A 13,109-nucleotide genomic window follows, 5' to 3' on the forward strand; every position below is an offset into this window, starting at 1 on the left:
ACGCGCCACATATCCCATCACATCCATCCAAGCCTTGGTGTATCTATGGTAAAATGATTGGATGGGGCATACTTTGAATGTAAAAGCAGCAGCGTTGGCAACCAACCTGACTGATGGTGCTCATGGCCCTCATGTAGCTTTCATTGCGTGAGCGGTATTGGGGTGAGGACAGCAGCGATTTGGGGTCGAGGAGGGTTTTGGGGTCCAGGGTATCCACACTTCTATTGATTGAAACCTCACTCACCGCACGCAGGTAACTGTGGCTCCTGATCTGCAGTTTAGGGGAGTGCTCCGTCGAAATCCTGACAGAGGGACGACAGAGATGTAGAGTTATACACAGTTATCTAGTTATCTAGGCATTGTAACACTCTATCTCAGCCACAGCAACGACAAAATCTGAAGAAGGCAGAATGTCTGCCACTCTTTGTTTTTAGTTGAAGTACAATGGCAACAGCGGTTCATTCAGTGTTCCAGTTAAATCAATTTATGAATATGGCTGTCAAAATTTCAGAACAAGCCATTGTCTTTGTACAAATGTTATGCCAAGCTGCAAAGCCTCTTTCTCACAAATACAAACGTGTCAATCAGACATATAGTTTAGATGTGGCAGGATCAAAAGTCAGCGAAAACATATTTATTTGAATATCTAGTATCCTAAACATCTTTGAAATCACATTTTTGCCTCTTAACTGCGAAGACATTTAACACACATGTAGTTTAAGGGCAACAATGCTAGCAACGTTAATGAAATATTGCAGGTTGTTTTAAATTAATACAAATACAAATAATTAATACAAATTTAATGAATATAATACAACTTTTTTTTAACCAATCGATCAAAACAATACAACTGTAAATATCACCAAACATCCGTATGGTTGAATTGTATCCATTCTTAGATTGCAATTTCACATTCACAGATACAAAACTTATACTAAAATAGCATCCGGCCAATGTCCCAGAAATATAATATTGCTATTTCTTGTTAATATTCTCAGTGCTCTTAAATTGTTCTCTGCACTGTACTTAATATATCCTTTTTGTCAATGATATTATTATTAGTTTATATGAAGATGTTCTTAGTGTCACTCTCCAAACAAAAGGCTTTGAATGTCATACTTTTCCACTCCACTCCTGCACACACTGCTCTGGTTTCTGGCGCTCGACCTCGGGACACACACTGGATCCAACTGAATACCTTCCCCGGAATTTTGGAGACCTTAAAAACGAAGCTCCAGCCGCTCTACAAGACTGTTTTGAGTGCACAAACTGGCCCATGTCCAGAGATGCAACGCCACCCAGGAGAACCACATCCACTGGGACCAAGGCATAACAACACCAATTTGGTCCGATTAAGCAGTGGCTGTTGAGATGTGTTGCTGTAAACCGAAATTCAATCCGGGGTTGGGATCAGTCCACTTTCTGTTCTTTTAAACATGGAAAGGGGAGAGAAAGGGGCAATGACATGCAGCAGGTCAGAATCCAACCCACGGCCGCTGCGGCGAGGACTGAGCCTCTGTATATGGGCGCGTGCTCTGCCAGGTGAGCTACCCAGCCTCCCCTGATCTTCTTTTTCAACACACTGTGTGTCGAAGCCACAGTAAGAGGAGAGGACAGAAAAAGCAGAGCGACGGTCCCTCGACTACACACTGTAATTACTCTCACTATTTAGAGAGCTGTGAAAGCTTAATTAGGCAAAGGTGATATTTCTGCCTTCCTGCTGTAGATCAGACTGAAGACTACATGTCTCTGAGGTGCAGACTTACCGAGCCGCCTTTAGCAGCTGCGTCAGGGCGACAAGACTGTATGTCGCTTCGTCAGAATGCTTCACCAGAATTTTACTTAAAGAGGTGAATTGAACAGACAGAATGGACAATTAATAAATATATTATTTTCCGCCAATAACAATACACTGGTTTAAAATTTCAATTGGGCCGAATGAAGCGGATTTATCTAACCACTAACAATTTAAAAATACAAGTTACCATGGTGCAAGCTAAGGCATTACACTGGGTAAATACTGGTGTGTAAATTGCTTATTAAATTCATCAGATTAAAAGTCAGTTTCAAAGTCTTCAATGCAGAGAACACAGGATATTTTTTCTAAACTGATGTCCATCCTAAAGGAAACGTAGTTTTCATCATTAATCTAATGAATTTATGAAGGTAGCACAATCATTTGAGTTATAAAACATGTTTTCTTTTAAACAAAGTATCCTTATGAATGACATCAATCCTGAATATTTATCAAGTTCATTTTCATTTATTACAATAAAACACTGTCAGAACTGTAAATAGTGTAAAGGTAAACAACAATAAAGTTTTATCTTATTGTATCTTTTTCCCAATTATATAACCCGACTCATGTAAAAGGCAACACCAGATCTGGCCACATATGATTAACAAACACTGTCAAGTCGTCACAATAACACAGGATCACAGCGTGAAATAAGTCGATTCTATTTAATCATGTGACAATAGGAACTTCCTGAGTAGCTTATGTTTCCTGAATCATCGTACCAAATTCAGATTCTAAACAAAGACATCAGTCATCAGTACGATCATCAGGACCATGATCACTGCGGAGCGTTGTGAGCTCCACATTTAACCACAACAAAGGTCTTTTCTTCTGTAGTTTTCTCCTTTGTCACTGTGCTTTCATTGCATATACCCACACATCTCATGAATGATTATAAAGAGGAATATGATGAAATTTAACTCTGTGTTTGGTAGTGCAGTGCTTGTGTTCCTGCCATTTTTTACACATTGTTTGATAGTTATGATGGAGAGTTTTTTTTTATAAAGCTATAATGCATTTACATGCGAGCAGGAAAGAGAAAAACATGTTTTCTGTCTGCCAGTAAGGCCGCTGTTAGGGGTCGGGATGTCAACTGCAAGACCAAAATATGCTTTGTACCTTTTAAGAAAATCTGCTAGTAATACTGTGTATGAGAAGTAAAATGGACTTGAATCAGCTATAAAATGAAATGTGAATGCAGGGAGAAAAATGGAGCCAACAGAAATTCAAAAACTAATCAGAGTAAAACAATAGAACAATAGGCCTGCACATGTGTATCATTAACACGTGCATTGTTAAAAAAAACAAAAGCAAAATCATAGAATACTGTTTTCATGACATTTTTGCATTGTTTCAATCATGACGTTTTGGCCTTAATTAAACATGGGGCAAGGGTAAGAATAAAGTTCAGAGTGGAGAAGAATCAGGTCTGAGATTCAAAGTACATATATGTCAGGAAAAGTAGAGAGATAGTTCAGTCTTACTGTAGAGTGGTCATCTCAGTCAGTGACGGCTGTGTGGCTTTCAGGTAGCTGGCTCGGCGTGCCTGGACTTTGGGGGAGGGTTTGGGACTCCCATCTGAGTCTCCGCTGTCGTCTTCAGCCATGGCTTTGACATAGCTGCCGCTCCTCATCCTCCGACAGGGGATGTCGTCCTCCTTCCCCAGTGGAGAGAAGCCGCTCCACTCATCCTGGGGTACCTGACGAACCGGTGGAGAAGACAGTGAAGCACCGTCAGGGACATCCACTCCACTGCTGTCTGAGTCCCAGCCACCAAACTGGCTAACTAAACTATCCTGATGGTACATATGGAACTATAAAAGCAGAGCTGACATGCCGTACAACAATAACAACAAACACAATACAGAACAAGATCTAGCAACACAGACTGGACTAAACTGATGGCTGGCCTTTCTTGTAATGCATGACTATTTTTACACACATGCATCCATACACAGCTCCCACACTGCTGTGGCGCAGTCTGTTGGCTAATTAGCGTGGAAAAGTATGTGTATGTGCTTGAGTCAGTCAGTCAGAGAAATTTCTCTCTGGCTAACTCATACATCTGCTTTCCAGGAGACAATTCACACCAGTGTCCTACATGAGCACAGGAGAGTGTCTAGGTGCTGATGAGCGTTTGTGTGTGGGTTTGTCTGCACTGATCTGAGCCGAGGGTCTGTTTGTTATATGGGTTAGGATACTGACGGTTTTACTGGCTATACTTGCACAAAATCAAATAAAAACAAACTTATATATAGCATCAAGGTTAAGAGAGGTTTGCAGAATAAAAAGATGGAGGGAAATAAGCTCTTTTCAGAAGGGACTTAAAGGGTTGGTTCAAAGTATACAGTATATATTCTCACTCGCCTCTAGTACTGTTTCAAAAGATACAGTCAGATAGTTTTTGTTTTATTAGTCCATTTTTAGGATTTTTCCATAGACATGTGCTGGCTTGGCTTTATCTGTCCAAAATAAATCGTTTTTTTTCAGCAGATATCTTATAAGATTGAGCTAGCAAGGCAGTTTTGTATTTTATATGTGCGGTATTCATGCAGTATTCCACGTTCCCTACAAAGCATGATGCGGCCAGCGCCGAGGTCAGTACCATTGAAGTAAAGCGTGTATTACTGCTTTGTAGAATAAAGCATATACCTGAAAGTACAAACAGAAACGCAAGAGGCAAACTACAGAGTTCCCATAGTAGCTATGAAAGTACTGAGCACATAAACTTATAAAACGTCTTCTCTCTGACAGACACGAGTTGAGTCTAGCAACATTTCAGTGGAAGAAAATGGGTGTCACAGGTTAGCTTGCTTGGAGTTTTGGACCTACTACTACTACTTCCTACTAGTTATGGATAAGCAAACCAGTACAGCCTGGTTTATCTTAGTGAGAGGCCGCTATCCCACTACAACGGAGGTGAATAGAAGTAGATTATAGTAGTTTGTGCTTCTCACTGCATTAAGAAATGTATGTATTTTAATTAAACAGTCAGCAACAAAAGTACTTCTCCGTTTCCTCACAGTGATAATACTGTCTAACAACCTGAGGGTGATTATGTGTAAGTGTTTATGGTTATATGTACAAAAGCCATTTTAACACCTTAAAATAAAATAGTACTACAAGAGAATGACAATGCTGTAACTGTAGACTGTCTGTGGACCCAAAGACAAAGACTGAGAAATGATACAAAGAGAATACAACAAGTAAAAAGAAACAACACAGAGAAACAGCAGAGGCCTGTAGTTTGAGGGCGGTTAATTGGTGCAATTGGCTAATAAGGGCTTTCTTATAATAACTGTTTTCTGAGTTTGACATGGACACAAAGGAAGTCCTGCTAAAATGTGAGAAACATGCAATACTACAAATGACACAGTCCCTGCAACGCCATGTGAAAAATATAGGCACTATACCGTGCACCAGTGTTTCTCAAATGGGGGTACGTGCAGAGTACTGCAGGGGGTAGGTGACATTTTTGCAAAAATGCTAATTTAAAAATATCTCATGCATAATTCCTAAAATAATTATACTAAAATAGTGAATGAAATAAGTGATGGATTCTAACCATTTGAAATGTAGCATTTAAATGTTTTTGTTTAAAAAAGGTTGTTTAGTGAGTTTATCACTGCCGACGCTGTATTGTTTCTCTTCATATAGACTTTTCTTTTCTACCAAAAAATGTTTTGCGCTGGTCAGGGGGTACTTGGCTTGAAAAAACAATTCAATATTGAAAAAAGTTTGAGAAACACTGCTGTACACTGTATAGTGCTTTAGCCTACTCTAGTAATATTACACAGGAGATGAAAATAATCAAAAGAAGGGCTCTGGAATGATGGGCTAATGTTTAAAATGGTTTGACTATTGTACGTGTTTCTCCTAAGAGTGAAACCAGTGAACATTTACACTTATTTAGCAAGAGCTAAACCACAGCTCTCTGTCACAGTGGACATGTTGACTCATAGAATGAGAAGCACTGGTGGAACTAATAACAGTAATGAGACTGCGCTCCATTTAGCTGTGTCACTAAGCCATGACAGAGAGCCAGCATAAGACCAGAACCTGGAACTGGCACACTTGTATTGGGATACAGCCGTTATTAATGCTGTTAGTGACAAATCCAAATGTCAGGCAAGACTATAGCGGTCGTCGACACATGCCGCCTTCCAAAGATTTTAAGACTAACCTAACACTTTCTGTGTAGGTTCCATTATATGTAATGTATTGTAATATATATAATATAATAATTGTTGACTGATTCTGGTCCCAGTCCAGTTTTCATTGCAACAGCAGCTCTTGGCCTTTTTCTAGAGAATGTATAATGTGTATTTTGTTTGAAAGGGGAAGGGTTCAAGTCTGGACTGGACTTGGTTAAAGGTGCTCAGAAGACATTTTGTCTCTCATCCGAGGGATCTCTACAGTTCTGAATGAACGGTCGAAAAACCCAGCTTTTTCAACCTCTGTGAAGTTGTCGTCAAGGCGATCGATCCCGCTCCGTTTGTTGCTTCTGGCTACTGTAATGACGGGCATGATGGTCCTTAGAGCCACCCAAGGCCATTTCTACACAGCCTTAGCAGTTCCCTTACATCTGAAGGGTAAAGGACACTTATTTGAGGACCACCAGCTGAACATTCTAGACAGACAGGACGGATGGTTTGAGAGGGGCGCCAATTACGCCCCGATAGAGAAACCTTCGCTTAACACAGCAGGAGGGCTGCAGCACCACTTCAAATTCTATCCTTTCATCTTTTCTTAGGAAACTAAACACGCTCACATTTGGCCACACGAGAATGCCAATGATGGCCGTTCAGATTAGCTTCCGGTATCTCTAACAGTCTAGTCTTAGCATTGCCAGATCTATCTCCACAGCACTATGGAGTAAGGTCTGGCTACACCACTGGTACATTATAGGATAGGAGAAAAAATGCTCTGGGTTGTTTGCATTTCTTTTAAACAATCACAATTGTCTTTGACAGCACTAAGCACTGGACGCAGTGATGGTGGCTCTGCAAAGTAGTCTCTGGAAGGAACTTGTTTTGGTGGTTTAAGTTTGTTGTTGTTTCCTGAAGCGAAAGAGATTTTGAGAATGGCGACACACATAGAGCGGCAGGTAAGGGATGCACTGGATGTCAGGCTTTATCCTGGAAATGTACTTCCCTTGATCCAGACTACCACCAACCATAATGCCTGATATAACAGCCGCCACGAGCACTATTGAACAACGCATTATCGATTAGATTGACATCGACCCCCCCAGGGGTTAAATAGGCCTAGCTGGGTTCCCTGGATAACTATGACCTGGAAGACCGACAACCTATACAGACATGTGAAGGGGCATACCCATACCAAAATGGAGCGTTTTTGATCAAGGAAATGTTTAAATAGGCAACTTGAGAAACCCAAACCCTTACAGCTAGTTTTTTCTTTCCTCAGACCTTACAAAGCCTTGACATGCGTTCCGGTGTTTTGTGATGTCTTTTTTTCTGGAGACTTCTGGGTCTCGTCAAGGCTGCTGAACTGAAACACCGCTGATAATAATAGCATGTTAAGCTGTAATGAAGCTACATGATGTCTCTACATATAGCTTATAGTCTATATATACCCCCACCACAGCTCATTATTTTTAATTAGCCACACCTTTTAGTAAATTTGTGCCAGCTGGAGTGAATCCAGCACCTTTACCGCCTTCAGACTAGAGGCCAGTGTGAGAATTTGACAGACAATAACAGAGACAGACAGCAGGAGAATTGCACCGCTATTCTGACTAATTATATATGAATCACAGAGGGAAAGAGGCTGAACCGATCTGCTGGGCTCAATGTCTCCCTCTCTCCTTCTGTATGTGTGTGTGTGTGTGTGACGTCAAAGAGACACAAATGAGCAGTTTGGCTATAAAAAGCGAATGCGGGGAAAGAACCAGCTGCAGCAGCATCAGCAGCGCCTCTCACCCACGCACAGGCCTCACTTCCACTGCAGCTCAATACTCATTCTACTGTAATGGCTGAGGGAGAGTGGTACACTGCTTTCTACGGGTTACATAGCTGTATTTAGTGCAGATGCTGTTTGTTGGAGCTTTAATGCATTCAGAGGTTTAACAAGACAACCACTTCTCTATCTGTCTGTCCATGTTTTAAGAAATAAGTCGCTGTGCATGTGTGTGGAGACTGTATGACCTATGTCTACTGTGTATTTTATATTACAGACTGTAGGTTGTTTCCTTGGCAACATTTGGCTGTTTTGATGGCTTAAAGCAGCAGCATTAGAAAAAGCCGGTACTGTAACCGTGTAGCCAGCAGCCGTGCTGCCGAGATGCTGAAGATAATAATTTGCAGATTAAACATGTAGCGCCAAGGGGAATGGGGACAGCTTTAATGTGTTTTCTTCACCTGACTGATACAGCAACTCTGCTCCCTGTGTTTGGTTTGCCACAATCAAGGAAGACTATATTTTTGAAAGGGAAAATGTATGTCTTTCGCAGTTGTCCCTTCTGCTCAGCTTCTGAATGTTGTATTCTTTTTTAGTTTGTGTCTTAGACTTGTCTCTTTGCTTCAGGTTTAAAAAGAAAATCCTGAACGCCTCTCGCTCTCTCTGAAAGTGCTTCATTGCTGTTTACCTAAATCCAATTCACTAGCTGTCTAATCTGCAGTTCAAACACTCACAGATCTCTGTTGTGTTTGTACTAAACTCAATGGGATTTTTCCCACTTCTTAGCCCAGCAGAAAATAACTGCACATGTCTACTAAGCCTTGTTGATAACCATAATTCTCTAACTTAAACTGCATAGCTTTTGTTTCCCAACCCTTGAGAATATCTTAAAGAAAGATTCAAATGTTACAGTACAGCAGTCAATGTAGCAACAAGTACAAATGATGAGATAATGCCAAATGCTAAATCAACATTGAAAAAGTAGAACAGGTAGAGTAGAGTTGTAATGTCAGCAAACTGACTCAGTAAATTCAGCCACACAGCAAAATCTATGCAGCATTTAAAGTTTAATATTACCATAAACTATTGGTCATTCAAGTACCGGATCAACTAACCTCCTGAATGCATTCAACTGAGCCACAATCTGTTTTATTACTCATGAATTCCACTTTTCACGTGTAAGAAAGTGTTATTTTGTACTTTCAAAGTCATATTTTGGCTTTAAGGTGACAGATCACAAAATGCTCTAAGGGGACGTTTTGACAAATTTGGTTAAATATGATGAATTGTTGGTTAATGAATATCGTTGAAATAAATCAATTAGGCAATACTACTTTATGACAATATTGGATTTGATTATGATATTTTTTTTGCAATTTGGTGAAGGGCTCTGATCTTTTACTTTGCCAGATTAGCCAAAAACAGACATTCCTGGTATTTTTGGATGGTTTGGAATATTTATATGAACATATGCTGTATATATATATATATATATATATATAATATATATTGCAATTCAAAATGACATAGTTATTGAGAAATATAATGCCACTCCAAATGAAAACTGATAAACAATGATGTCACATGGACGTTTTTCATCCGTGAAACTATTAAACAACATTTCTAGGTGATGGTGGTCTCTATTGTTCATCATAGTCTAGGTGTTCATTTTATTAGCTGAGGCAATGAACACAAAACTGCCTGAAACACTGCCCTTAAAAAGAAAGTTTAAATGTACGTCTGTCTCCCAGTGAATACACGAGTCACACTGCTGTTTGTTGAGACTGACAGAAGGCAAACAGGGAGAGAGTCTGTGCCACTTACTGGTCTCTTTGTCTTTCAATCACTCAGGTCGACTGCTGGATCCTGACGTACACCTCCTTCCCTATCACCTGGTGTCAGAATAGCCCCAGTTTGTGCCTCTCATGTGTTAGCATAAAGTCGGGTCACAGAAGTTACCATCGGTGACTGTTTCTCTAAAAGATAATTGACCAATAATGTTTGAGAAACCCAGAAAGGATTAAAAAAAAAAAAAGGGGTTTTTTTTTTTTATCATGCAGTGCATCTTCCAAACAGAGTCTTTGAGGATTCTGGAGCGACATCCAAAATGTAAAAGAGTTTTTAAATGACCCTCTGCCTTTTTCAAACATTGACAGTTAATTATATTTTACAGAGAGTTGACATCAAAGACACACACTGGGCTCGGTTAAGCAATGACCTATACTGATACACTGTAAAAGGCACTGGATATATGCTTCATGATTATCGTGTTCAATGGATAGACAGCCAAGGAACTGCTGTTGTTTTATGTCCTTTGAGCCGCTGGAAGGCCTTTAATGTGGCTTTTCTGTGCAGGATTTGTTGACGTGTATTGACAGAAACTTGTACTGATTATACATTATACTGAATTTTTCAAGACAACAGGTAAACGGGGTGGAACGTGTTTGTGTGCGCATTGCAAACAGCATCAAAACCAAATGGAAATGGAAGCAGGAAGACATTAGAGAGAATTAGGACTAACAGCCTGTCTCTAATAGAAACCTGCTACAAACAAAGACCTGGTTCCATGAGGTACATAAAAGCCCCGGCCAGTATTTCACTAGTGATGTTATACTTGGTCATGTGAATGTTCACTGTGTTGGTAATGTTGATGTATGTCATGTATGTGTACTGTGCAACCATGCACCCGCACAATAATTCCTAAACACACACACACACACACACACACGCACACACACGCACACACACACACATGATTATCCCACACAGCGCAGTAGAGGTAACACATAAACAACAGCAGCAGGTGTTGGGGAGGCCATTTAACTCTTACAGCTACAGCTCACTACACATTGTAATGAGTTGAACTACAATCCTCATTTGACTTCTCAGTATTAGCCATTAGGTTGGCCACTAAAACAGATTTAAGGCTGACATATGATTGTATGTAGGCTCAACGCAGAGCCTGCGATGTAGCCTATGCAAGTGGCCTACGCAGTAGTGAGGATTTAACACGATTTATGATCAAAAGTATCGGACAGCCACGGCCAATAGGACCAATCCCAGTTGTTGCGTTCTGAGTCGCCGTGACGTGTAGTTACATTTCTGGAGAGGTTTGTAGATTGCCATTTTGACAATGAGCTGGGAAGGATGATGCCGCCAAGCGAGTGTTGGTAATGGTTGCGATGGCGCTACTCTAAGCTAAACGCCAAAGAGGAAAAGTTGCTGATTTTCAACTCTTCTGAAGCAAGTTATCCAGGGAGATCCCCCTCCTATACGTAGTCAAAGACCTCCCCAACACTAAGCTGAACTCAGCAAAGAACAGCAAAACAACAAGCCATCAAGACAAAAACAGTGAGGAAAGGCGAGATAACTGGTAGAGAGCCAGGAAGGGAAGCACTACTAAATTAAAAATGAAGTCTACAAACGGGAAAGGATGTCGTTCTTCATGAGTTCATGTGATAACCTAGCATTCAGAGAGTAAGGCTTCTACTGGCTCTGCACTTACTTCTCTCTTCAAACTCAAAAGGAGGAAAGAGGAGGAAGAGGAAAAGGAAGAGGGAGGCTCCCCAAACCAAGAGGAAGTAAAGGAGGTGGAGGTGGGTTGGTGGGTGGCAGGGGGTTGGGTGGATTAGAAGTGTGGGGGTGAGTTGGGTGAGTGGAGGAGAGAGGCAGGAGGGGAGGAGTGGTGGAGAAGGGGGAGGAGGTGGCAGAAAGGTTCTTGGGAAATCAGAATAATAGATTGGGGTTCGGGAGCAATGTTCCCTTTAAGGCTGTGGATGCACTACAACATTTTTATAGTACCCAACGCTAGACACATATTGGACAGTAAATCTATTAAGATTGAACCCGTGCATGAATTAGCCATTGTTACAGGGCAATTCTGGGATGCTTAGAGATTTAGCTTATTGCATTATTGCACTGTTTAACGCCACTGCAGGTTGTTTTCAGTTTGGCTATTATGTGCAAAACTACCTAAACCCAAATCTGTGGACGCTGTGCCTTATAGGAAATAGGTGAAGCACTCAATATTTTGTTATTCTGTTTCTATCGAGGTCTCTGTGCGTCTGATATATCTGACTATAGTAGACCATTACTGGCAATGTTCCAAGCCACTGATCCTGACTGCTTTATTTTACTTTTTGACTTGCTTTTTTTTTTATGACAACATCAGCAAGATGTTTGCATCAACGCGATGACATTCTTTGATTTATCAGGCATTTATTTTGCTAGAATTACCAATTTAACTTCTACAAAATGTACTTCATGTACTGCATACATGAAGTTATGCAGTATATCGCTGTCACAATATCAAATGACATATGCAAGGAGAAGACTTTATCAATAGCACTCACCCCTAGTTCCAGGTTGTCAGAGGTTAAATAGATGGTCCTAAAATTTGGTCTGGTGTTTGGTTTGGTTTCTATTTATGAGAGTTTTACTCCATTAATCATTCTCACGTCTCTGTTTTTCTGAAGTAAACGTTTCAATGTAAATGTTGCTATTTAAAAATAAGAAGACACCCACAGTTAAAAAGAGTGAACAATATGTCTTCATTGTTTTTGCTTTGATTTGGACATTGTATTGGTGATAGTTATTAGAAGATGGCAGGTCTAATCCCATATTCTCAATATTAAAGGAATCCTATTAGAATCGAGGACACACCTTTAACTATTAACCAGTATCAAAAGATGTTAAAAGAAGAGCAAGAACTTTAAATTTAAATTCATATAAATATTTATTCTGCCAGATTCACCAGATTCATTTCAGGTCTGTCTCCATAATAAAGGCCCAGTGAAAAAGGACCAACTACTATTAATGCCTCAATTCTACTGTATGTGAAGCCTAACATCATCCTTACTTTCTCCATGCACTTTGGTACATGAAAAGGTGCGAGGGCCCGAGCCAAACGTCCGACAGATGATGTCACCATCTGCTACTGACTTAATGTGCTTTAGCAACAAGGAAGCGCTCCGACTGTTATTTTGTCTTTAACCTTCCCGTTTGCACCAGAAGTGGGAATGTGTCACGCTGTCAACTTTGGCATCGGCTGTTTGTGATCACCTTGTGCCAACTTTTTTTTCCAAATATCAGTTTTACAACACAACGTACAACAGGACAGACACACCTGGAAAAACATGAGAGACTCTCTTCTACAGTAGTCTGACATACATCGACCAATCTTAACGTAACCGTGCAGATTATTTTTGGTCTCCTGCACAGCTCTGAGATCACCTGCTCATGTTACTGCTGAAATAGTTATGGTGACTGGTCAATGTGTTGGAACTCTTGGAACCCGTACTACCCCGTACGGACATTTACCTGAACACTGGCGGTTTAGTCGGACAAAATAAACAATAATATGACATTACCTTGAGCCTTAGGAAATTGTT

At 40.4% G+C, this 13,109-nt stretch overlaps 1 protein-coding gene across 6 annotated transcripts in view; it reads right to left on the reverse strand.

The window, feature by feature from the left end:
- LOC116699625 (disks large-associated protein 1) overlaps positions 1 to 13,109 on the reverse strand; it is a 94,501-nt gene that overhangs the window by 37,657 nt on the left and 43,735 nt on the right. For 5 of the 6 annotated variants that reach the window (XM_032532294.1, XM_032532292.1, XM_032532289.1 and 2 more), the window contains exons 4-5: positions 3,283 to 3,497; positions 107 to 302 (exon numbers count right to left, since the gene is read on the reverse strand). In XM_032532294.1, coding sequence (XP_032388185.1) covers positions 107 to 302; positions 3,283 to 3,497 — 411 coding nt within the window. The remainder of the gene's footprint in view (positions 1 to 106; positions 303 to 3,282; positions 3,498 to 13,109) is intronic. The other variant, XM_032532291.1, reaches the window with a different exon arrangement.

Source organism: Etheostoma spectabile, chromosome 12 (assembly GCF_008692095.1).
Source record: "Etheostoma spectabile isolate EspeVRDwgs_2016 chromosome 12, UIUC_Espe_1.0, whole genome shotgun sequence".
Taxonomy (NCBI): domain Eukaryota; kingdom Metazoa; phylum Chordata; class Actinopteri; order Perciformes; family Percidae; genus Etheostoma; species Etheostoma spectabile.